Source organism: Panthera leo, chromosome B4, assembly GCF_018350215.1.
Source record: "Panthera leo isolate Ple1 chromosome B4, P.leo_Ple1_pat1.1, whole genome shotgun sequence".
In the NCBI taxonomy this organism is placed as follows: domain Eukaryota; kingdom Metazoa; phylum Chordata; class Mammalia; order Carnivora; family Felidae; genus Panthera; species Panthera leo.
The window spans coordinates 123,301,254-123,327,909 of NC_056685.1; the positions used below are offsets into that span (position 1 = coordinate 123,301,254).

General features: G+C 47.4%; 1 protein-coding gene across 1 annotated transcript in view; it reads right to left on the reverse strand.

The window, feature by feature from the left end:
* The window catches only part of NT5DC3 (5'-nucleotidase domain containing 3), a 60,602-nt gene that overhangs the window by 18,281 nt on the left and 15,665 nt on the right, over nucleotides 1-26,656 (reverse strand). Inside the window, exons 2-9 of the mRNA XM_042947555.1 lie at nucleotides 21,265-21,449; nucleotides 11,287-11,361; nucleotides 10,783-10,838; nucleotides 5,496-5,586; nucleotides 4,511-4,648; nucleotides 2,292-2,352; nucleotides 1,777-1,879; nucleotides 1,531-1,632 (exon numbers count right to left, since the gene is read on the reverse strand). Coding sequence (XP_042803489.1) covers nucleotides 1,531-1,632; nucleotides 1,777-1,879; nucleotides 2,292-2,352; nucleotides 4,511-4,648; nucleotides 5,496-5,586; nucleotides 10,783-10,838; nucleotides 11,287-11,361; nucleotides 21,265-21,449 — 811 coding nt within the window. The remainder of the gene's footprint in view (nucleotides 1-1,530; nucleotides 1,633-1,776; nucleotides 1,880-2,291; nucleotides 2,353-4,510; nucleotides 4,649-5,495; nucleotides 5,587-10,782; nucleotides 10,839-11,286; nucleotides 11,362-21,264; nucleotides 21,450-26,656) is intronic.

The window sequence follows — 26,656 nt, forward strand, 5'->3', positions numbered from 1 at the left end:
TTTTCCTAAACACATCATTTCTCATGGCTGTATAATATCTCCTCCTATGGATGTTCCTTCAGGTTGTCTCTGACCATCATTATAAATAAAATGGGAGGAACAGAGGTGTTGCAGACGTGCAGAACAAAGGCAAAATAAATGGGTGTGGGGGGGTGGGCAGGGAGAGCTGTGCTGCCCACCCACCACCCCCCCCCCCCCAGGAAATAGTCTAAGACAGCACTCTGCCACTGTGTATAAGTGTAACAAGGAGAGGGTGTCCTTGGTGAAGGGGGAGATGAGGCCCTTGTCCTGATCACACCCTGGGATCTAATAAGAAAGTTCGGGAGAGCGTTTTCTCAGTGAGAAAGCAGCCAGCCAACGTATAGCTGTTTTTGATCAACACTCTTAAGTTTTTCCTTCATTCCCTTGAATTCTCAGTCTCTGCACATGGCTCTTGGGTCTGCCTCTTCCTTCAGGAATCACTATGACACTTGGAAAATGGGAATTTAGTGTCCCAAGAGAAATTTAATCTATTCAACATGAACTATGGAGCACTGCATTATGATACGTCAAATCACCTGGCAGAGAGGGAAAGACTGCCTGGTTACCAATCGCGGAACAGAAAAATGTGGGTTAAAGTGCTTCTTTATACAAAGTGCAGATTATTCTTATAACCCCAGTGCAGTAACTGTCAACACTATTGATATCCGGGGGGACGACTCTTGGTGAAGAGGTCGGTTCCACACATTAAAGGCATTTCAGGAGCCCTGATCCGCACCTATTAATGCCAAGAGCACACCGGAGTCACTGTCAGAACCCACGACTTCCCGCCCCTCTGTTTCCCATGACAGGAACACACCACATAAGTCTTGGTAGAGAGGTACTCCACTTGACACAGAACTTCTGCAGAGTTCTGCAGAATCCAACTGGAATTTTAAATGCACCACTTAGAGCTGTACGGAGAAAAATACCCACCAGGCAGTTTTGCTGTGGCTGCTGTCTTGTTACGCTTCACAATGTACCTGCATCAAGAAGTCTAACTTACGATGTTAACACTACGTATGGCTTTTCACTGCTGTCAGTAGTTGTTGTTTTTTTTTAATTTTCTCTTTTATGTTTTTATTTTATTTTTGAGAGAGACAGAGAGAGCGCAGGCAGGAGAGGGGCATAGAGCGAGAGGGAGACACAGAATCTGAGGCAGGCTCCAGGCTCTGAGCTGTCAGCACAGATCCCGATGCAGGGCTTGAACTCACAAACTGGGAGATCATGACCTGAGCTGAAGTCGGACACTTAACCAACTGAGCCACCCAGGTGCCCCTCAGTAGTTTTCTTAAAGCCTGACTCATTGGACTCAGGTTGAAGTGAGTACAGTCTCGAGCTGTCGGCTATGCACTAATCTCACCCTCCATGCAATTACTTGCTAGAAGGGTTAAAAATCAAAAGCTATAATGTCAGATGCTTCTGATTTTCCAACTAGATTTTACCAAGTCGCACTACGTAAGTATTCACGGCAGCAAAGGACTAAAATCTAGCTCTCCCGGAAAGACTCACCTCCGCTTATCGTTAAAGAAGTTTGGCTTCTCAGCCTGAACGATGACCACATCAAACAGGTCCCTCCAGTCTTTTCCGACAATATACCTCATCCCTTTGTCCCTGGAACGACACGTCAGCCAGGTGAGTCTCACAAGAGAGGGATTAACCACTTTTGCAACTTTTTCTTTCCAATTTCCAGCTGTTCAGATAAGTGGGAATACAGGGCGTGAGCTGGAGCCAGCAAGGTCACCCACAACAACTTACACAAAACTACTGGGGCTGTTGGTGATGAGAAACATCTTCTTGCCATGATCAGCCAGTTTGGCCAGCACTGCGCGGGTCTGCTCGGCGTAGCAGATGTACTTTTCTGCAAGCAAGAGAAAAGTACACACGGACTCAGCGTGAAGTCCGTCAGGCTGCAGGCGGTTACCAAAAGGGGCCCAGGGGCCCGGCACTGTCCAGGGCACCGGGGGCAGAAAAGTCTTAAGGCAGGGTGGCCCCACCGGTACCGGGTCCATCGGGGACCAAGCCCCTGCCTCCTGCCTGGGTCTGAGTGAAAACACGAAGTGCCTGCAGCCGCCCGCTCCCCTGTTTTTGAGTCACTGTTACGCCAAGTTCTGAGACAAAGGGGAGGGAGACATCTGAACCGCGAGGAAGCCAGGTCCGCACGCTGCGCTCGGAAGGGCGCTACGGCCCCTGCTCGGCCCCGGGAATGAAGGCAAAATGCCTGCGCCGTGGCCTGGCAGGGGGAAGGCCGTCTTCACCATGAGGCTACATACCGATATCTGCTTCGATTGCTCGGTACATGATTCCTTTGATGTGCACGTCTCGAATTGAATCCTGTCCAAAGAGAGGTTTTTAGTGAGTGAAACCATAAGTGAGGTCGCCTGAGTAACAGGACAAGCGAGACAGCATTCGGGACGATGTCCGCCTTTGGAAGCCTGGTGATGCAAGCACCAAATGAAATCGAAATTCTGGTCCATCTGGCACAGGCGGCCCCTCGGGGGAAACTTAGGTTTCCATGGCGACAGTGGCAGGTTCCAATGCAGTTTTCAAAAGGGCCCCTGGGAGGAGGTAACTTGTGCGAACAACTCTGAACAAAGCCCACGTGATACATGGCAACGTCTATGCAGGATCACGCAGAAACGGTCCCAGGGCATCTGTGGAAAGGGAATCCTTGCTGTTTCGTCTCTGCACCCCTCCCTGGACCCCAAGGGCAGGTTCTATCATCTAGAGAAAGAGGTCGAGACCAATGGCAGGACCTTCAGTTCAGTGAGGCAGGGGATCGTCAGGGAGATGGCAACCCAGCCAGTAAACACCATCAAGAGGGGGCCGCTCACCGCTCCCACGCGCCCCCGGGTGTGGCAGCCTGATGGCCTGCAGCTATCAGAGCACAGCCCTCCTCTCGGGGGGCACTAAGCAGGTCTGCTACCTAGGCGGCACGCCTGGAGGCACATGGACACTTACTGGAGGGTGTGGCCGGGGACTGGGCTGCAGGCAAAACGGGGCCATAAACCTTAGAAAACCGGTAGACTTCTGTCAAGAGTGAGCACCTCTGGACTATAAACTCAACCCCGATCACCTCCTAGCACAGGCTTGTTCAACTTCACATCAACAGAAGGCAGGGGTTAAGAGCAAGCCGGAGCCAAACTTACCTGGCCTGACTTACGAGCTGCATGACTTTGGGCAAGTTACTCAACCTCTCTGTGCCTCAATTTAACTGTAGAATGAGGGTAAAAATAGTACCTACCTCCAGGCATTATTGTGAGGATTTAATTACTTAATATGCATAAAGCACTCAGAAAAACAGTGCCTGGAATATATGTAAGCGTTCGCTGTTGGTGCATAAACATCTCTCCTCATGCCTGCAAAGGGTTATATAACTGAAAGTGATTCTTCTTCGTCTTTTTTTTCCACAAGTGATTCTTAAAGTATTTCAGGGCACCAAAAGGAGAACAGAAACTAAATATTTAACATTAGTTCAAATAATACCAGACTAACATTGAGAAGCCAGACTTCATCCTTCATCTTCCTAAAACCTGTAATTTTAGACGGCCAAAATTTAAAATCAGTCATAAGCATGTAGGCATAAAAGCATTATAGTACATAAGTACAGATCTTTTAACTATAAGTACTTAGGGGCACCTGGGTAGCTCAGTCAATTAAGAATCCAACTCCAGACTTTGGCTCAGGTCATGATCTCACTGTTCATGAGATCCAGCCCTGCATCGGGCTCTGTGCTGCTTGGGATTTTCTCTCTCCCTCTCTCTCTGCCCCTCCCCTGCTCGATCTCCCTCTCTCAGATAAACATAAAAAAAAATTTAATACACAATATATACTACATATATGAATATATATGCATATATTAACTATATATATTTGAAATAAGTATTATTAAGTAATACATGAACATGTTTTTAAGTACTAAACAAAGTTCAGACAGCTTAAAGAATACATATAAACACACGTTTGTGAATATAAATGAAAATATATAAATGTGAAGTTACATAAATGATGTGCATATGTATGTGTGTAAGTTTCATAGCTGTCTATAAACCTCCCCCACTGGGTTTCTGCACAGCTTTTGCAGGGCCTGGGAAGGCCTCCAGGGAACCTCTGGGGACAAGAGGGCTGCAGCCTTAGTGTGACGTCACCCTCTCCACAGGCAGGCGCAGGGGTGAGCTGGGTCGCAGGGTTGAGGTGGGCCGGCTGGACCTCAGCCACCACCAGCCCCTGTGACCAGATGCATGGGCCCTGGCTTTTGGTCGGAAAGAATTAGAAATCCAGATAACAGTATGAGTACCCTCTTCTTTTAACACGAAATTAGACTGATTTCCAAGTGTTCTGGTGTAACATCTTTCTTAACAATTTTCAAGGTAAAACCGTAAATAAAAGAGATCCCAGACGAAGGACTGTTTCAAACACCTAGCCAAAGGAGGCTAATGATTCTGTCCCTTTGCTAAAATGCGTGGAGAGTCGTGGCATCACCGCCTCTCACCTTGACGTCTTTGTACAGATGGACAGGCTCATAGTCAATGTTGTTCTTGAGAAAGTACTCGTTGACACAGGACAGGAGCGACATCTCCGGCAGGGAGAAGATGTCCATGAACTGCTTCATGGTGTTTCCGTGAGAACTCTGCAGGCAGGGAGGAGAACTTCAGAAGCGGAGACTTACCTGGGGGAGGTCATCAACATCTGGATCCCTCTCCCCAAGAAAAGGATAATTCTAACAATAACAAAGCAGAAGCCTTCACCTTTTTCTTCTCATTCCCAGCACAGCTGACATCCTACTCTAAGCGTAACTGGGAAATCCAAGGAAATGCCCTGATTTCCCCCCAAAAGTCTAACCAATGTCATGCTCCTGTGATAACTCTAACTTCCAGCTCACTCCACCCCAGCAAACCCAGAGGAAAGCCAGCAAGTCGATTATGGCCCGGGGAATGGCATTAAAAGCCACGTAACTCTCCTGAATGTGAGCAACTCCGGGCAGCCATATGTGAGCCTGAAAAAGAGCCTTTCTCTGAGTGCCTGCGATTTGTAGCCCTAAGTTTACCAGCTGACCAGGCATCTTCCAGTGCATTTTGACAATGCAAACAAAAGCCCACCTAACAAGACTGGAGCAAAAGCTCAGAGACAGAAGTCAGAGAAGCAGAGGCTTCCCTGCAGCACAGGGTGACCTGTTATCTTGGATCTCAGGGCAGGTGACCTCTAGTACACGGACTTCATCAGAAAGTGGGGACACACTGGGAGGGAGGGTGACAGACAGGGGCGGGTGCACGGAAAGTGTAGAGAGCCTCTAGCAGGTAGGGAGGAAAGGGCTAAGAGAAACACCAACATACGAGCCTCCCTCAAATCCAGGGTCTCTCAAAACGTCCCAAATGCCCTTATCAGTTCCGCAGGAGCACACAGAGACCCCAAATCTACCAGGCCGTGTTTCGAGAAGGAAACAGATAGGCTGCCTTAAATGAATAATCTCTCATTACCTTTCCATAAAAGTCACTCATCTGTTCCAAAGGCACGTGGGACCCCTCGTACATTTCAATGACTTCTTCATCGGGGACAACGCTGAGGCCTCTGGAAAAATCACGGGCAGTGCAGTTAGACTCACCCAGCAAGAACAGCGATTTTCAGACCTCTGGCAACTGCTGGGATTTTCAGCTGAGGTGCCAGACACCGCGGTCACGAGGAGGTGAGATGTTCCGCCGGTAAGCGCTACAAATCACAGGCGAGAAGCTGCTACCATTGCTAACAGCAGGCCGTTGGAATAAGGACAGAAAAATAATACGTCCTAGACGCCAGATGTGAATTCCACACACTCATTCACTTACTTCTCAGCAATCCTAGGAGGGGAGCACTATCATCCTCCCATTTCCCAGCAGAGGCAACTGAGGCCCCGATAGGTCACATACCTTAGCCAAGGTCACCGAAGTAAGAAGTGGCGGGTCAGGACCAGACCCCAGGCTTCCTGGCTCTCAGGCCCAAGCTCCTCAACCTCTGCGTCGTGCTGCCTCTCTCAACAAAGCACAAGGCCTTCCTTTGCCTTGGGGTGGGTCTTTGTTTCCATTTTTATGTTTTTACTACATTAGGGAGAGACAGGCTAGCTTTGTCTGTATCATCCTCCTGACCTCTGATGCTCTAACCTAAGGTCAGTGCTGAGGAGGGAAAAGCCATGCATGAGGCTCGGGCGGACTAAAAACCCCATGACACAAGGCAGGAAGCCCAGATGCCACCTCCGAGAGGGATGACCCCAGGTGCTATGCGACAGCAAAGGCCAGTTTCCTCATCTACAAAAAGCCAGGGTGACATCTGCCATCTGCCTGCCTCCAGGAGCCGCAGCAGAATCTGTGAACCAATCCAGCCCCTCCACAAAGGGAAGGGTGACTTTTGGAGTCCGAGTGACCTGGGTTTCACCCTGCCTCGGCCACCGGCGCTGGGAGCAGGTGCCGTCACTGGGGATTTCACGTTCTCCTATTTCCCCACCTGGCACCGCCTGCTCCAGCGTGTCGTGAAGAAAAACGTCTGTTCCCCAGCCGCGTCTCTCGGGAAGGTACTTGAGAAACAGACACCAGTGGTGAGGAGACCACAGAATGAATGGTGGGAAGTCTCCGCGGTGCCACGTGGGAGTGTCCACGATGCAATAAGAGTCTTAGTTACTAATATGAACAGGCTGCTTATCGTATAAAATCACCTGGCCAACAACACATACAAGCTGTAATTGATGGCTGACATGCAGCTGTGATGGGAATCTAATTTCAACCTTTTCCCTTTGTTCTCCACCCTCATAGAACTTTCAAAAATACCCAAGGAGATGCATTAATATTTTGCCCCCGATCTTGGTTAACTTGATACATTGCACTTTATCATTCACCAGATCAGTCTGGACAATGACCTTGGGGCAGAGCTCCTGCTGAAGTATCAGGGCTCAGGCGTGCACACGCCTAAGGCTCTAACACTTAGAAAGAAACTATAAAAAGTGGAAGAACTCTGCTGGGGGAGTCATCCTTCCGCCCCCAAACTAGGCACTACCCTAAGACACACTCACCGGCATGGAACCTCACAAGCTGCATCTTTAAGGCCCAAGTAACCAAAGGTCAGCTCGAAAGCAGGGAGAAAGCCAGCTGCAGCCAGCTGAATTCCGCGACAGGCTGGTGGGGAGGGAGGGGGTTTGGGGGACCGCCTGCACCTAGATGTAACCTCAACCAGCGCTAGGATCAAAATAGAAACTACTTGGTGGGGGGGGGGGGCGCCTGGGTGGCTCAGTCAGTAAAGAGTCTGACTCTTGATTTCAGCTCATGATCTCACGGTTCGTGGGTTCGAGCCCAGCATCGGGCTCTGAGCTGACCGCGCAGAGCCTGCTTAGGATTCTGTCTCCCTCTCTCTCTTCCCCTTTTCCACTCACTCTGACTCCCTCTCTCAAAATAAACGAACTTTAAAAAAAAAAAAAAAAAAATGGAAACTACTTATACAGCCCTGTGTGACTGCGAGAAATAGAAAGGTTAGGAGTGCAAATCTGACCGAGTCTGTCCGGGGTTCAAATCCCAGCTTCCTTAATTAGTAGGGCTATCACCTGGACAAGCAATTTAACCTCTTTGGGTCTCACTGCCATTTTCAAAATGGGGAACAATGATAGCGCCTCCCTCCTGGCATAACTGAGAAGACAGAAGAGTATACAGAGGTGCTAGCAAATGTGCCTGTGATGAGAGCAAATGCAGCTTTCACAAGGTCCCCATGAAGAACTTAAATCATGGGTACAAAATGGGACTGTGGGGACAGCCAGTCTGCCTCCTCCTCTGCCCCGTGGCATCCACTCCCACAGCCCACAACACAAAAGTCGAACTGATGTGGGAGCCGGGCACCCGCAGCAGGTCTCAGAAACGAGTGAGGCTGAGGAGGGGGCACTCTGCCCAGCCATGGGCTCATTCTCACCCCTTCTAAGGGAAAAGGAAGGGCATTCCGCGTGCTTCTGCCGCCCTGAGCATGCTCTGGTCTACACGACGAGTCACCCTGAGGCAGGCAGTGGAGTTATGCCAATTTTACAGAGGAGGATACCAAGGCTTTGGGATGGCCAAGAACTTGCTCAAGGCCACACACATGTGAGCAGTGGGGCTGGGGTCCACGCTCAGGAAGTGTGACCCCAGAGCCCCCTCGGCCCACCACATCCCCTCGGCACTGCGGCCACAGCGACCGTCCCAGGACCTAAACCTGGACACTCCTTCTCCAAACGCCTTGGTGGGCGTCTGGCTCTGCCCCATACTCCCTGACATGGTGGACAACTTGCCTACAGAAGAAGAAACAAGACAATCAGGAGCCACAGGACGGCATCGTCCAAGAAGAGGAAGGAAAGACCAGGTCAGGCTGAGAGGGCAGGGTGAGACCTCCCCGCAAGTCCGCACTGAAGGAAGGATGGGTGAGACTTCAAGAAGCAGCAAGGGAGGAAAACCAAACCGTGGGAGAAGGCCAGCATGAACAGGTGGTGAGCAGCAAGAAAGAACTCAGAGGAAAGGAACACATGCACCCTGTGCACTGCCTCACGCACTCCGAGACCGGCTGTACCTGTTGGCAAGAGAGAGTCCCCTTCTCCTGTTGACCTGGGGCGGGGCGGGGGGTTGGGGGGGTGCTGGGTGCATCACACAGAGGGGTCTGCCTGGAGCAAAGCCAGAGGGAGAGAGCCAAAAGATGGAAAGAGTTGTGAGAGGTCAGTTTGGCCCCTGGAGCCAGCCACGCCTACAAGCCCAGACCACAGGCCCTGGGTCTGAATCCTACTTCTGTGCGGCCTTGGGCAAGTTGCTTAAGACCTCTGTGGTAATACTAGTACAAGCCTCACAAGGTTATTCCGAGGATCAACGAGTTAACTGAAATAAAGCCCTGGTGACGGTGTCTGTGCTGTAGCCAGACGTCACGTTCGCTAGTGGCTGTGTATTATCACCAGTCCTATTATTCTCATCAGCATCGCCATCTCTTCTCCCCTCTGAAACACCATTAAAACGATAATAAAAGAATAAACTACTCCAAAAGTCAAGGGAAGTGAGAGCAAAAACATCAGCAGACAAGACATTTCAGTATGTTCACCGGAAGACACAAAGCAAGTGCCTGACACAGCAAGTGGAGAACAGAGGCCCACAAGGGACACCAACGAGAGGAACCGAATAACCGCCACAGCCCCCCCCAGAGAGGCTCAGCCCTGTGAGGCACTGGGGAGCTCCTGGAGGATGTGCTCCAGCAAAACGAGGGAGTAAACCAGAGAGAGGAAGGGACGGGAACCAGGGAATGGGGACAGAGGCCAACGCAAGCTCCAGGATGAGCAATCAGAGAAGAGTAGTCAATTAAAAAAAAAAAAAAAAAGTAAGTGATAGATTATCTAAAACATTTGAACTGTTGGGAAATAAACACACGGATGATATCTGTGATGGGGCATTTAGAAAAAACCAGGGACACCTCTACGGAAAACGAAGCAAATAAAGAATGATGTTGTTATGAAATCTAAGAAAAGGCACACGCTGTACAAGGAAGAAAGCAGTCACGGTGCACGACGTGGTGTTAAGAAGGAATAAGACTGAAGAGTCACGATGCAAACAATGACCAACACTGGAGGAACAGGCACACATGGACCGTCACGAGGCTCTAGAAACGAGACTGCAGAAGCCGTGTGTGTGTGTGCACGCCAAGTCCTGTCCCGTGGCAGAGATGATGTCCAGAATTAATAAATTAGGAAACAGAAATATGAAAACTAAGCACATTACTGGAAGAAAAATGCAAACAAACAAACAAAAAAAATCAAGCGTGTAAAGGGGTTGGAGGGCGAGGGGGGGGACACAGGACTGCTGCCCACCACAACACTTTCAGCACTGACTCTGTGAACATATTTAACTTGGATAAAAAAAATGTTAACTTTAATAAAGAGTTTGTGGGGCGCCTGGGTGGCTCAGTTAGTTAAGCGTCCGACTTTGGCTCAGGTCATGATCTCACAGTTCATGAGTTCAAACCCCGTGTCGGGCTCTGTGCTGACAGCTCGGAGCCTGGAGCCTGCTTCCGATTCTGTGTCTCCTCTCTCTACCCCTCCCCCGCTCTCACTCACTCGATCTCTGTCTCAAAAATAAATGAACATTAAAAAAAATTATAAAAAAAATAAAAAGTTTGTGAAAGAAGAATCTAAGATATGCACACCTCTGTTTTTAAGGTACAATAACGACACTCCTAAATCCTCCCCAAATTCAAGAATTAGAAAAGGCAAAATCCTTCATGTTCAGTTTCAAAGATTTCAGCCTGAACTAAGTACTTCTATTAACTCTAATAAATGGGGGGCAAGGAGGGGGGAATGTCTTAATATCCAAACTACTCAACTGCCATGGTGGGAACCAGAACCCGCTGCCTAACCCCAGCACCCCTCCCCACCCAAACCCGTATCCCAGAACCCTCACTCAGCTGGCAGACAGACACCTCTGGAGAGCCCTCCTCCTGCAGAGTCCCCCAGAGTGCCCCTTCATAGTCTCAGCACACATCCATCATCGCCTTCGTCACTACGGACTGCAGTCACTGGTTTATTTATGTGGCTTCCAACCTACACTCCAGCTCCTTGGAGCATCCTCGTAAGCGAAACCCTCCAGACCTGGCATGACAGTAGGTGCCAGTCAATGTTCCTGAAGGAATGAATGAATAAATCACAAATACGCACACAGAAACCCTCTGCATCACTAAGCGGTCAGTGGGTCTTGAAACCCAAAACCATTTGGTTACTTTGGGTGAATTTAATTTACCTCCTCTTACTCTTACCTGTAGACGGTTCCCAACTGGATGTAATGAAAAGCATCTATCTTCATCAAAACCGCCTTCAAAAACATAAACACATGCACAGGTGAGTAGCGCAGAACAGACAGCATGTTTATGAGGACTGTGGGTTATAAATCGTGTCAACACCAGGCTGACATGACAAGGAAGTACCCTGTACGTATCTGACACGGACCCTGCTTGCTGATTAAAGCACCATGCAACCTGCTAAGGAAATGACTGCAAAATCTGCAAAACAATATGACAACTGGCTCTTCCTTCTAGAAATAAACAGTATCTTCCAAATGGCTAATGCATTCACTCATTTTTTCCAACACATAGTCTCCTGAAAAAGACTTTATCTAAAGATGTTTTTTAAATCATTCAGTTCTGCAGCCCCTAAGAATATAACTGAAAATCACGTTCTGTGTTCAGCAAAGAAAAGCACCAGGAGTACACGTTCTTCCCAAACACCATCAAACTGTAAAAGAACGTGAGGGTGAAACCTACCCGCTGCACATCGTAGTGAAGTCCACGGATGGCAAAATTTGGGTCATACTCATACTTCCTGATTTCCACCGGATACTAAGAAAAAAGAAAGGAACCATTTTTCAGCTAACAACGTACTGAGTTCAAGACACGGATCACATCCGGTCCCTGTACAAAAGCTGAGGTGGCTGATGTACTTTGGTGGGAAGACGGGGTCAGGACAGAGCACAGCTTGGCCCTCTGTTCTCAGACCAAGTTCCTCTTGGCCACAGTGCCCTCCCTCCACCCACTCCCGTCTACCTGCCCAGACACAGGTAAGGCCTCACCCCTGCCCCAGCTTCTCTCGTCTTAACTCCCTCTGCCCATCCCATCCCTCTGCCTTGGGGCTCCTATTTCCCTAAGACCCCAGAGACACATCTGCTTCTACCTCCAAGACTTCACTTCCTCCTACTGTATTTAAGGCTGCTGATGAATAGTCCCCTCTGTTGGAAGCACAACTTCTTCCAACACGTTATCAGCCATCCATTCAGCTCACATGTGAGCACCTCAGTGTATGAGCCCCCTGCATGGCCCCACTACCAGGTTTCATGAAGCAACCCAAGCAGAAAACTTTTCAAAGGGGGGCAGGGGCCCTCCATATAGCGTTCATTGCTCTCCTCATCTGGACTGTCAGCCGCTGCTCACCCTTCGGGGGCTGGAAAGACCTCACCGTTATCAGGTGCAGTCTCCCACCCACTCGGGCCAAGAGGGCCCCTCCCTCAGCGTGTGGTACCCAGTTGCTGCTCGAACACTGTGACTCAGAATACACAATGACTTCTAGAGGCAGCTAGGTTCCCCTGGCATTTCCTATTCTTAAACCATTCTTCGAATTCTGCAAAAATCCCAGCTCCATTCTTATCTACTGGACTAGGCATCCAAGTCCTTCTCTCCCTCCCCAAATCCCAGAATTAGAACACCAGCTACCCCAAGGGGAGCACCAATGTACCGAGCACGGTATCTGCTCCTACTGCACACGGGCCCTACCATTCCCATTTTACAGATGGGGCACCAGGGCACTGAATGAAACAATGTGGCCTGGCCACACAGCTGGGATGCGGTGGGGGCGGGGGGTCTGGCCTGGGCCTTTTTGCCTGCTCTCCCGACTCCCCTCTGCCCTTGGAGTACAGTCTTGCGGGACAAAAGAGTACTCCTGAGCCTAGAGAGGCTGTGTCACCAGGATCTCCCAATCACGATGTCAACTGCTTACGTAAAAACCTAGACAGCTATCAAGACGCACAGGAGCCTCTCTGCAGGACTGGACTAACCTGTCGTGACCAGGGCCACGTTTGGGTGAGGACGCTTCCTGCTCCCACCAGCTGAACTGCACGCGGCAAGTGTCCGAGCTGCACAAAGTGCTGACTGAAATGTCATATCTGAGCTCATTTATCTGATGCCCGCCACTCATGCCAAGAAATCACCAAACGCTATTTCCACTCAGGGGCGTTTCCAAGACCTCTGAACGCTGTGTGCGGTTCTGTGTCTTTACTAACACACTTCACACACACATGCCCGGAACCCACCACACGGCACCGCGATCCTGCCCATCCCTGGAGTCTCCTCCGGAACTTGGGAGTGAGGAGGGAGGGGGAGGACCCGGGGAAGATACTTCAACGTTCCTGAGACAGGTGCTTCTTCACTGAGCCACGTGCTACCCGCTGTTCTGGACACGTCTGCGACTTTATTCTACGTACTCCTCACGGCACCAGCACAGAGGAGGTCGAGCATCTCATGTCCGTTCGTTGAATAATCTGAGAAGTGGAGTCAAGCGAACGGCTCAGGCTCACAGAGATAGACAGAGGCTGGGCCGGACTTGAGCCCAGTCTGAGTCACACCCGAGTCCACGTCAACCACCTGTAATCAACTCTGATGAACGCTGAGCCACCGTAGGAGACGCCCATCCTGTGACGGCAGAGCCTGCCGCGTCCGACTGCCCGGTGGGTTCGCTCAGGAGGTTCACGGTGGGACACCGGGCTGGCCACCGGCGCGAGAACCAGAGACAGAGGGTTCGCTCTCTGCGCACAGACTCCTGGAGGCTGTGGCGGCTCTTCTCTGAACGAGGTCTATCCAGACTCCCCAGCAGCACACAGACATCACAGGGAGACACGGCCACGCACCCACCCGTGGGCCCCAGAGCGGTGTATTCTTGGGGAGCCACTCCCGATAGACACACCATGTTTTTATGTCACAGGCAGCTGAAAGGGCCTCACGGGACACTATTGTCACAAAGAACACAGGCCCCAGCGCTGAGCGACCAGGCATCAAATCCCAGTCCTACTCTGTGTAGCTGGGTGACCCTGGCAAGTCTCTGAGTGTCGGTTTTCTCATCTCCAAAGTAAGGATACCAGGAGACCTACCGCAGGTGAAGTAGAGGAAAGAAAGCAAAGGACGCGTGCGGGGGGAGCCCCTGGCTGGCTAGGTCGGCAGAGCATGCAACTCTTGATCTTGGGGTTGTAAGTTCAAGCCCCACATCAGATATAGTAATAATAAAATCTTTTAAAAATTTTATTTTTAATTAGGAAAACAAAAAGCAAAAAAAAAGGAAGCCTGAGGGGTGGCGGGGCAGTCTCTGGCACGTAGCCGTAGCAAGTTGCAGTGAAACGGAGTTGCTTTGCTGGACTAGGAATCGGGAGGCCTGGGCTTTGAGACCCCCTCTTCTAGCCTCTGCTACTTCCCAGAGGACTTCAGGCAAGTCATTTAACCCCCCAACCCCTTCCTTCATATGAAAAATGAAACAGACTTGGGGTGATTTCTCTGCTCCACTCGTGCCCCCTGAATTGTGATTTCCCCTGCAACCAATCAAGTCAAAAATGTCCTCACGGCGGGCCCCTTTCCAACCCACACACGTGCGCACGTGCACGGGCCTGTGTGCACACACATACACGAGCTCACGGCATCTCTGAGAATAACCGTCAACAGGCTTGTCCCATCGAGGAAGCCAGAGCTGCTCCCATCAGCCAGGGGGTTATGCTTTTCTCCACTGGCCTAGGACCAGATTTTCTGGACTCTTCAGAGTTGAGAAACTTTCCACCAGCCTGAAAAACATGACTCACTCAATGTGTCGTGAAGATTACTGGTGTCTCTAAAAGCAGAACAAAGGGTATAAAAAGATAAAAGACCTAACGGCACTGGGGATTTTGATTAACCCTGTCTGGTTTCCTTCAGCACCTGGATTGGTTCTAATTCCAAGGGTAATCTGAGCAGGCTATCACATGGGGACAAAGGTGGAGCAAGATGCTCCAGAAATGTCCCTTACAGCTTCAAGCAGTTAATACCCAGGAGTGCCCACTCTGCATACCCAGAAATGTGTACATTGTCCCTCCAGGTCTGTGGCTTGGCCGCGTCTCCAGCTAATTACAGAGCTCTCCACAGGGCTAGCAACCTATACATCACAGCACCGCTGCTGAGTTCCTGAGGTCCAGATGCCGATAAATATAGGTTTTTCAGAGATCTCTGAACGTTTCAGGAGTCTAAATTATGCGTCTAGTCAGTGGCAGGGCAAAAGGGCATGAAAACAAAGCTCTCCAAAATCTTCACAAAATGGGAAGCGAGGACAAAATAACCTGCATCCGAATGGTGACTCCACACCAGGCACAACACTCTCATCTAACCGTGTAATTCAATAAATAGGTCACGTGCTTACTGAGCGGGTCCTTTACGCCAGGGCCTGGGAATACGGCAGGAGCAAACAGATGGAACAGATCGCACAGTCGCTGACCTAAGTTTACATCCCACCATGGGGAGGCGGACGTACACAAACACCCAGCAGAATGCCCCGTGGTGAGAAGTAATACAGAGCGGATGTTCTACAAGGGCTTGGAGAGCTGAAGAAAAGAATAAGAAGTTGAGGAGCAAGGCCTCAGACTGCCTGGGGCCAAGAGGGATCGTCCAAAGCAGAGGAAGAGCAGGTGCAAAGGCCCTGGCAGTTCAAGGAGCAACGAGAACTCTGGTGTGAGGACAGGTCGGGGGGAAAGTGGGGGCGTGGGAGCAACGGAAGGCCTTCTCTGTCATTCCAAGTGTGCTGGGAGGGCTTCAGGGGGCCTTGGGTCCAGGAGTGATATGGTCAGAGGGTGATGGTGGCCTGGCCCAAGGTGGTGGTCGGGAGGGGGGAGAAGGGGATGGAGTTAGAACATGTTTTGAACGAGTATCTTTTGAAAGAGTGAGAAGAGAGCTCACAGCTGCACAGAGCGACCCCCTCCCAAAGAGCAGAGCATAGAAAGGGAAAGAGTAACTTCACGGTGCAGAGACGCTATAAACACACCTCGGCCACGTGATCAAGGCCAACATCAATGGCGGTGAGTCATGTAGACAGCACACACCCTTGATACGATATGGTGAGAATGGCACTTTACCTCTGTGGTCTTCCTCTCCCAGAACCCACAACCTCAGTCTGATTACGAAAAAAAAAATGGCAGACAAATCCCAAGAGAAGGCATCCTAAAAAATACCTGACTAGTACTCTTTAAAACTGCAAGGTCATTACAAACAGGGAATTGTAAGAAACTGTCAAAGCAGAGCCTAAGGAACCATGACAACTAAATGTAATGTGGCATCCTGGATGGGACCCTGGAACAGGGAAAGAACATCAGGTAAAAACTAAGAGGATCTGAACCCACTATGGACTTCATTAAGTTCATAATAACATTATGAACGTGGTTCTTCAGCTGCGATAAATGTACCACAGTAAACTGTGATCAAGAGGAAACCAGGCATGTGTAGACACAGGAATTCTTGGTATTACCTCTGCAACTTATCTAAAAACCTAAAACTCTCCTAAAATTAACGGTTTATTTTAAAAAGAGAAAAAGAAGAAGGGGCACCTGGGTGGCTAGGTCAGTTAAGCATCCAACTTCAGCCCAGGTCACGATTTCACGGCTCGGGAGTTCAAGCCCCGCATCGGGCTGTGTGCTGACAGCTCAGAGTCTGGAGCCTCCTTGGGATTCTGCATCTCCTTCTCTCAATGCTCCTCCCCTTTATGATCTCTCTCTCTCTCTCTCTCTCAAAAATAAACATTAAAAAAAATTTTTTTTAATAAAAAAGGAGAAAGCAAGAACCCATAGCATTTGCTGAGAGATCAGACGTGGAGCACAGGAGAATGTGAGGCGTCATGGCTGATGTTAGGCTCCAGATTTGAAAAAAACGGGTGAATGTCAGTGCCTGTTAATGACAGGGAACACTGATGAGGGATGTGGAACATGAAGTCAAGAACTCTTATCACTCTCCTTCTATTCCTTGGTGGACCCATGAAAGGAAAATACAGTCATTACCCTATATTTTGTTCTATTTTTATGAAAACTTCTTTTTCTGAAAAAAAAAAAAGAAAAAAAAAGCATAATTAAGGGGCTAGAACTTTTACATTTGCTTTTTGGGAAGATGCTAAATTGCAAACTTACTGTTCTATTACTGTGCATCTCAAAAGCAGATGTCTTTCCATCTCTACAAGTACATTTAGTCTTTGGCAGGAAAAATGGCACCAAATTAAATGCCTCTTGGAAGAATTATTTTGTTTAATCAGAGCAAGAGAAAAATCTGCATAAGCATAATTGACTCTATTAATATGCCTGACATAATTAGTGTTATGACTTATTTCTTTTATCCAAGCAACAAACAGACATAATGGGAATGAAACTTCAGTGATCTTAAGTCCAGAAGCTTTTATAATCATGATTGTACCTCTTTTTCCCCACCTGTTTCGTCTCCCTTTTCCCCCCACATTTCATACATTTTTTATCTTCATAATTTTTTTTATCATCATGAATATTTTATTTCCATATGAACAACAGGGTGGAAATGAAAGGTGTTATTAATCCCACAAGGAACAACATGGAATAAAGAATATTTATGCCTTGGAAACAGATCTGAGTTCAAATTCTGATTCTGTCTCCTACTGATCTCACGGCTTTGAACTATGTGCTCATCTCCATTAGCCTCAGTTTCCTCACCTGTAAAACAGAGACAACATCTATTTGTATGGTTGTCACACATATTAGAAATACCAGTAGTGGGCCACCTGTGTAGCTCAGTTGGTTAAGCATCTGACCTTGATTTCAGATCAGGTCATGATCTCATGGTTCCTGAGTTCAAGCCCCGCATTGGGCTCTACACAACAAGGGGCCTATTCAGGGTCTCTCTTGTGTGCGCACTCTCGAAAGAAAGAAAGAAAGAAAGAAAGAAAGAAAGAAAGAAAGAAAAAGAAAAAAAGAAAAGAAAGAAGGAAGAAAAGAAAAGAAGGAAGAAAGAAAGAAAGAAAGAAAGAAAGAAAGAAAGAAAGGCAGTAATGGCTAACATTTATTGTTTTCTATGGGCCAGGCACTTTATATATATTAACTCATTTAATTACAACAACGACTTTGTGAGGACAGTACTGTTACTGTACCCATTTCACAGAGGAAGAGACTGAGGCTCAGAGAAACCAGGTGAGTTTCTCGAGACTACCTGAGAAGTAAGTGGTGAATGTCAGGATTTGAACACCAGCAGTCAGGCTCCAGAACCTGCACTTCTAGCACCAAGCAGAAAATCAACAGACAGGATTGTTAATAAAATGACCGCTATTTTACGAGTGATAATCAAAGTCACAGCAAATGCCACAGATGACCTAGGTCTAGAAGGCCATCAGCAATGCAACACCCCTTCAGTTCAACCTCCCCATGGGGTCGTGGACAGGTGGTGCAGGTTGGCAGACAGGGCAGTGAGGGCGGGACCAGCTAGTTCACACTCTGCTTTCATCCTCACAGTCAGGGGAAACGTCTGCAGGTTCGATGGAAGAAAAGAGAGTCTCCTGAACAGATGGGCAAATGCAGCTGGATGGCAAGTGGCTAGATGGGTTTACATATGGGAAAGTGGCCATAACTAAAGAAAGCTGCCTGTTGGCTTAATGGCAGAAGGGAAGGTTATTTTTGACACATGCCATTACTGAATTTTGAATAAGGAGAAAATGACTTGCTTATTAAGTCCACTGATAACCAAAAGCTGAGGGGATCAGGAAATATGCTGCCTCAAATGGTGAGGATCCAAAACCAATGGAAACTTTGGCAGCATTAATAAAGGTATGGTATCCAGAACCAGGGAGGTGATGGTCTCCCTCTATTCCATACTAGTCAGACCCCACCTGCATTAACATCTTCAGTTTGGGGACTCACATGTGAGGGGGATAAACCAGAGCACACACAAAGAAGGGTAACTGAGAATGATAAAAGACCAGAAAGGCAGCCAAATGGGAATGGCTGAAAAAACTCAGAATGACCAGCCTGGAAAAAGAGACATCTTGGCCAGCATAATGGCAGGACTACAGAACACATAGCCCAGTAGACTAAACACTATCCTAGCAGATAAATCAGGTATAGAACATTAGTTCTCCTGATCTAGGTTTCTAGATTTCGCACACCTGCCGGTCTGCCCACCCCAGCCCACCTTTGCTGACAAACTCCTCCCGGGGTCCCGGAAGTATCACCTTCTTTGTTGTTCTCCTAATTCCCTCAGGCAGAGAAAGTTGTCCCAACATCCTCTACACATCCCTAGCTCTTTGTTCAGACGCACGGAGACGCCTCCAGGAGGTGGCCGCATAATTCCTCTGCTTACACAACTGCCTCCCCACTACAGTGCTGGTCCCCATATGCTACTCATCCTCACTCCCCCTGCTTCTACCACAGGGCCTGGCACAGAGGGGGTACTTAGTAAAGGCTGAAGGAATATGTGAAGGAATAAAAGAGAAGAGATCGATGGTGAAAGCTGTCTGAAGGCAGAATTGTTCGACCCGCCAAATCAGAAGTGCCCCCTGCAGAAATGCACCCCGGTCTGAGACAGACCCTGGAGCTGTACTTCTCGGGGCGTTCTGGGGGTTCTCAAAGGGCACTAGGACCTGCTGACCTCTGAGGATGCTTCTCACTCAGGTTCTGGAAATAGATACTCAAAGTGGACTACAGAAAAGCACGTTGGGTTCTGAGTGTTTCTTTTTGCCTTCCTTACTATAAGGTCTCAACAACACTATGCACCAGAAGACAGTCAAATGTTCTTTATATAAGAACAACTCAAGTCAGGAGTGCCTGGGTGGCTCAGCTGGTTGAGCTTCCAGCTCTTGATTTCAGCTCAGGTCATGATCTCAAGGTTCATGGGATTGAGCCTCCACATTGGGCTCCATGCTGACTGTGGAGCCTGCTTGGAAGATTCTCTCTCTCTCTCTCTCTCTCTCTCTCTCTCTCTCTGTCTCCCTCCCTCCCTCCCTCCCTCCCTTCCTCCCTCCCTCCCTCTCTGCCCCTCCCATGCTTGTTCTCTCTCTCTCCCTCTCTCAAAAATAAATAAATTAATTAATTAATTAATGAAAATAAATAAAATAAAATAAAACAAAACAGAACAACTCAAGTCAGGAGTGCCTGGGTGGCTCAGCTGGTTGAGCTTCTGGCTCTTGATTTCAGCTCAGGTCATGATCTCAGGGTTCATGGGATTGAGCCTCCACATTGGGCTCCATGCTGACTGTGGAGCCTGCTTGGAATTCTCTCTCTCTCTCTCTCTCTCTCTCTCTCTCTCTGTCTCCCTCCCTCCCTCCCTCCCTCCCTTCCTCCCTCCCTCCCTCTCTGCCCCTCCCATGCTTGTTCTCTCTCTCTCCCTCTCTCAAAAATAAATAAATAAATTAATTAATTAATTAATTAATGAAAATAAATAAAATAAAACAAAACAGAACAACTCAAGTCAGGAGTGCCTGGGTGGCTCAGCTGGTTGAGCTTCCAGCTCTTGATTTCAGCTCAGGTCATGATCTCAGGGTTCGTGGGATTGAGCCTCCACATTGGGCTCCATGCTGACTGTGGAGCCTGCTTGGAATTCCTTCTCTCTCTCTCTCTCTCTCTCTCTCTCCCTCCCTCCCTCCCTCCCTCCCTCTCTGCCCCTCCCATGTGTGTTCTCTCTCTCTCTCTCAAAAATAAATAAATTGATTAACTAAAATAAATAAAATAAAATAAAATAAAATAAAATACAATAAAATAAAACAAAACAGAACAGAACAACTCCAGTCAGTGATGAGGTTAAAATATTGCCTATTATTTGAAGGATTTCTTTTAACCAGAGCTCAGCAGGCTGCCGGTTCATCAGCTCTGGGAGAAACTCCGTCACCACTCAGTGAGAAATGAGAGCACAGAGTCTGTAGCCCAATCTCCGCTAACGCATAACTTGAAAATCTTTCATTAAAGAGACCTCTAGAGATTTAAAAAAAAAAAAAGCAACTATTTTCCGGTACAAAGTTCCAGTGATGGGAGATAAACAAATTCTGGAGATCTATTACACAGCACAGCACCTACAGCAAACAATACTATATTGCTAAAACATCTGCTGAGAGGGTAGATCTTATTTTAAGTGCGCACGCGCACGCAAATAACAATAATAATAATGAAGGGGGCAGGAGGAAACTTTGGGAGGTGACAGATGGTTTATGACCTTGGTGGTGGTGATGGCTTCACAAGCATACACTATGCCCAAACTCATCAAGTTATATACATCAGGTGTGTACAGCTTTTTGTACGTCAATCATACCTTAAAAAAAGTGGTTTAGGGGCGCCTGGGTGGCTCAGTCGGTTAAGCATCCGACTTCAGCTCAGGTCACGATCTCACAGCTCGTGAGTTCGAGCCCTGCATCGGGCTCTGGGCCGATGGCTCAGAGCCTGGAGCCTGCTTCCGATGCTGTGTCTCCCTCTCTCTCTGCCCCTCCCCCGTTCATGCTCTGTCTCTCTCTGTCTCAAAAATAAATAAACGTTAAAAAAAAAAAATTAAAAAAAAAAAACAAAAAAAGTGGTTTAAAAAAAAAACCAACAGGCTTCTGGATAGAGTCATTTGGAAGGGAACAAAATCTACTCATGCATTCAACAACAATTTACTAAGTGATGTCTGTGTGCCAGGCACAGGGCCAGATCCGCTCACGGCTGCTCTTCAACGTCTAAGAGAAGGAGGAGGGAGACCACAACGTCCCTGTGCTCTTACCCGGTGTTCATTGATGAGAAGGTCCCGCGCGGCATTAAATATCAGCGTGTGGAGGTGCTTTGAGTAAAACACCAGGGTATAATCGTAATCAAAGCCATAGATTTCAATGTCCGACAGGCTCATCTCATTGTTTGAGAAAATGGCGTCTGGATTCAACAAGTTGTTCATAATTGAAGGCACCAAGTCTAGAAGTAAAGAAAGAATGTATATTATATCATGTGATAAATAAAGGTTAGTAGGATTCCTCAGTGAGTCAACCAAAGTGCAAGCATGAGAAGCCAGTCGCAAAGGACTGCATGTGGGATGATTCCATTTATCTGAAATGTCTAGAATAGGCGACTCAGATGGAGAGACTGCTAACGCGTGTAGAATCTCCTTTTGGGGTGATGAAAATGTTCTCCAATTGGTGATGAGTGATGGCCAGATGGCTGTTGTGAACTGAAAGCCACCAAATGGGAGACCTTCAAGTGGGTGAACGGTACAGTATGTCAATAATATCTCGGGCGCCTGGGTGGCCCAGTCGCTTAAGCGTCTGACTCTTGGTTTGGGCTCAGGTCATGATCTCACAGTTTTGTGAGTTCAAGCCCACATCAGACTCTGTACGGACAGCATGGAGCCTGCCTGAGATCCTCTGTCTCCCTCGCTCTCTGCCCCTCCCCAACTCACACTGACTCTGACTCTCTCAAGATAAATAAATAAACTTTAAAAATAGTATCTCAATAAAACTTTATTTAAAGAGAATCTTTGGGGTCACCTGGGTGGCTCAGTCGGTTGAGTGTCCAACCCTTGCTCTCGGCTCAGGTCATGATCTCACAGTCATGAGATCAAGCCCCACACCGGGCTCTGCACTAGGAGCATAGAGCCTGCTTAGGATTCTCTCTCTCCCTCTCTCTCTGCCCCACTCTTTGCTTGCGCACAGGTGCACACTCTCTCAAAAATAAAATAATACAAAAAGGAATCTTTGTTTCAGTATCACAAGAAGATTTGTTTCATTTAAAAAAGAACAGGGGCGCCTGGGTGGCTCAGTCGGTTGAGCGTCCAACTTCAGCTCAGGTCACGATCTCGCGGTCCGTGAGTTCGAGCCCCGCGTCGGGCTCTGGGCTGATGGCTTGGAGCCTGGAGCCTGCTTCCGATTCTGTGTCTCCCTCTCTCTCTGCCCCTCCCCCGTTCATGCTCTGTCTCTGTCTCAAAAATAAATAAACGTTAAAAAAAAAAAAATTTTTAAAAGAACATATATTAGTTACAGATTTCAGAAGATGGAGAAACACTTAGATAATTTAAATATCACACATCATCTCCTCACCCAGAAGAAAACTACTAACATTTAATGCATTGGTTGCAATACTGTTTCATGGATGTGTTTTACGCAGTTGGCCTCACGGTGTACGTATAGCTTCATGTGCTCTCCCCACTGTGTTCTCCCATCACCACCAACAGGTGCATGTGTGAAATAAACTATCACAACATCATCCTTCTGTCTCCTCTCTACACTGCCCAAAGTGTCACATCATTTTCAAGAAGTTATAAAAGAAGTCTGAAGATACCATCTTTGCGTTTGATTTTTACTTTCATGGAACACAGTTAAGAGTTCATAATTTTTCATTTTCCACCCATAATGACAGTAAGAATGAAACTACAGAGGGAGGCATCTCCCAATTATTAGAGGAGTCGGAAGATGCATTGACAGAGAGTAGCCCCCTAGAGCCTAATCATGACGGATGAACTGATCACAGAGGTGAAATCTCAGACTGTGGGTCTTCAACCACCATATCCTCGACGAAATCAGGATTAAAGACTGTACAGTAGATTTCCAAAAACAAAAAGGAAATATGATATTCAGTTAGTCCTTCCATGGCAAGAACCCCATCATGCAACATTCTGTGACAAGAACACAGACCACTCTATCCTCCTGAAAGCATATGTGACTGTATTCTTTCACCTTTTATGATGGCTGCACACCAAAACGGCTCATAAGTGGGCAAATGCTGAGAGCAGGTGACTTTTTGGGAGATAGGTACAAATTTCTAACACATGCATACAAAACTCAAACCGTCCATATCTGACTGCTCTTTACATTACTGAGGACAATCTCTCGACTCCACTACAGGGGTTAATATTTATTAAGCACCTACTATATGCTACGTGCTATCACAGCACTTTATATTATCTCATTTAATCCTTACAGCAATCTAATGAAGCAAATACTGTATCATCCCAATTTTATACATGAGGACCTTTGAGCACAGAAATTACGTAATCTGCTGAAGTATACACAGTACTCTGAATGGCAGAGCCGAGATTTGAACCCAGCAAGTCTGGCTCTAGAATCTGTGCTCCTAACTCTCTTCCCCGGGATTACAGGAATCAACAAGCATTTGAGAAGGGTACACTTTACTCTAAGTAATCCTTCGTCACTTTCATGCTCACCAGAGTCTACACTGCTCCCCCCGCCCCCTTCCCTCTGCTCATTTCTTTGTGGCTAGGAATGGCCCATGTTACCCACTTTCATTCTAAGGAGCCACCTGAAATACTCAACAGGTACTGCTTTCACAGGGTGGGTGGCAGCTGCAATGAGGAGACCAGGCTAGCCACTGCGAGGTATTCTGAGCATCTGAGGAGGTTCCTCACAGCTTTACAGCTTAGATCCCTTTGAGAATCTAATAGAAACCACAGAATCCTCTCCCCAGAGAAATGCACATACGGATTTTGCAGAAAATCCCAGGGAGGCTCACCCCCCGAAGCCTATTCACGGTCACCAGGTAAGCTGTCATGTTACACTAACTTAAAACCAGGCCTTTACGTTCCCACACGGAATACCCAACAAAGGCAAATGTGTGACTAAGTGAATGAATTTATAAACACATGCACCTCTCTCTCTCCCACTGACAACCTAGGTATGGCTGAGTCTACCAAAAATCCAAATTTCAAGAGGCACCGAGTCCCTTTTATTACTTTTCTTTTGTCAAAAATCAATGAGACATTCACCTTGGCTTTCTTTTGCAAATTTAGACACTTGTTACTGAGGGCAGTAAACAAGGCAGTAACATTTAAAAAAATAAAACAAACGCGAAGGTAGACCGTTCACAAGAGCTAGTCCCGGGACAGGGAGAAGCTAGTAGTCCCAAGCTCTTCCGCACGTAACGCCACAGATCTTCTGGCCTTACATCGTCAATGGGACACTGCGGACGATGCTATTTTCTGACTATGACCACATGGCACTATCCACAGTAAGTAACACAGGATCACTTACAGAGTGACCAACGGCTCTTTCACAAATGATCCTTCCATGGGAAGTTCTAACAGCCTGTTTAAATTAGAAGTTCATGTTTAGAAAGGGTTGGCAATAAAGTCTCTCTCCCTTTCTACAACCTGAGAAGAAAATGTGAAGCCATCAAGGAACCCTGCCGGGATGGAAAGTCACTACCAGCGCATCTCCAAAGGCTGCCCAGGCGTGTCCCGCTGGAGGGAAAGCCCAAGGTGTATTAATCACATGAACATCATCACCAAAAAGCTCAGATGTTTAATTTGTCATCACTCAAAATAAACACGAGGAACATGGGAAGCTTAAAAGGGATTTCAACGCCCCATAAAACCACTTCAAAAACGTGCTGAGAAGAAACACAAGTAATTACAAGGCAAAAGGAAAGAATGCCAAACACTCACAAAAAGACAAACAATCTGTCTAAATTGTAGACTCTAGAGTATAAATGGAAGAAGGGCCCTTGGCTAGTCACCTCTGTACTTTCCCAAAACAGAAACAAGACTGGGTACCAATTTAGAAAGTGAATTCCTTTTGTACCTAATGGATGATGACAGCAAGACTATACAGTTAGTACAAAGAAATAGAGAGACAGCTCTATTACTCTGTCCAAAGCTCTGACGACAGCCTGGCTCCAAGGCAGACACCTGGCCTAGAACACGGAGGGCAACTGAGGCCCCACTAGACTTTGCATGACTGAGAAGGAATTTGGTTACAGCTGTCTATAGGAAGCCACAGACTGGGGCTCATGCAGCATAACCTAGCCTAAGCTGCCTAACACAGCTACTACTCCTCAGCTGCGTTTCTTTGGGAAATCAGCCCTCCCCAACTGTATGGCCTGTGTGGCCTCAGTGAGATTCCACTCCTGACTCCAGGAGGAGAGCACATGACCCAGACCTGGCCAAACGGCACCTGAATTCCCCACCAACATGAATTATGTTTGGAGAAGGCTCAGGACCCCCTCTGGCCAATCATCATCATACTTTCCCTATAGCCAAAGTGTACCAATAAGTTCCAGTCAGGAAAATTTCTGGATTTAGAAGCGAATTTCACAGAAGAGGCATTCTTTTCTTCCAAACTTGGATCTAAAAGGACATCAAATGAGATGGGTGGGGCCATCACTAAGAACCTTTAAAAAGGCCAGTGGGGGAGAGGGGAGCCCTGGGTGGCCCAGTCAGTTAAGCAACCAACTCTTGATCTCAGCTCAGATCTTGATCTCAGGGTCAGGAGCTCAAGCCCTGCATTGGGCTCAGAGCTGGGCGTGAGGCCTACTTTAAAAAAAAAGAAAAAAAAGCCAGTAGGGAAGAAAGCAAGGTCAAGAGACAAAGCTAATACTACCTCTGGATTTTCCAACTGCACAAACCCATAAAATTTCCTTTAAAAATGGTTTGTTTGTTTTTTTTGTTTAAGCTAAATCAGTTTGAGCTGGATGTTTTATTGCTTGCAGTCAAAAAGATCTTAACTAGGGGCGCCTGAGTGGCTCAGTTGGTTAAGCATCTGACTTCAGCTCAGGTCATGATCTCACAGTTCATGGGTTCAAGCCCCACGTCAGGCTCCGTGCTGACCACTCAGAGCCTGGAACCTGTTTCAGTTTCTATGTCTCCTTCACTCTCTGCCCCTCCCCTGCTCACGCTCTGTCTCTGTCTCTCTAAAAAATAAATAAAACATTAAAAAAAAAAAAAAGATCCTAACTAAAAGTTCATTTCAAAGCATATTCAGCCACTCAAAATTCTTACTGCCTACAAATGTTAACATTTTAATTCAGTATTAAATGCATTCCCCGTTTAGACTCTAAAGCATCATTGCAATCTTAAATTCTCGTTCATATGCCCAACTTTCAGCAAGATGGGTAATCTACCATTACTCTGTTCTCCAGAATATGCTGTAGTTGAGCACCAACTTGAATTAAATTCACCTAGAATATTCTCTCTTTTTCTAACTACATAAACACTGGCTAACTATAATAAAAGAATGTCAGATAAGATTTTCCTTTATACTGTGCTGCAAAACAAACACCAGGTGAGTCAAAGAATTAAAGCTCTTAAAAAAATGTTTAAAAGGTATGAAAGCTAGATTACTATTTACCTCATCCTTCCAAATATAAAAGCAATAACAATAAATCACAAATGGAAA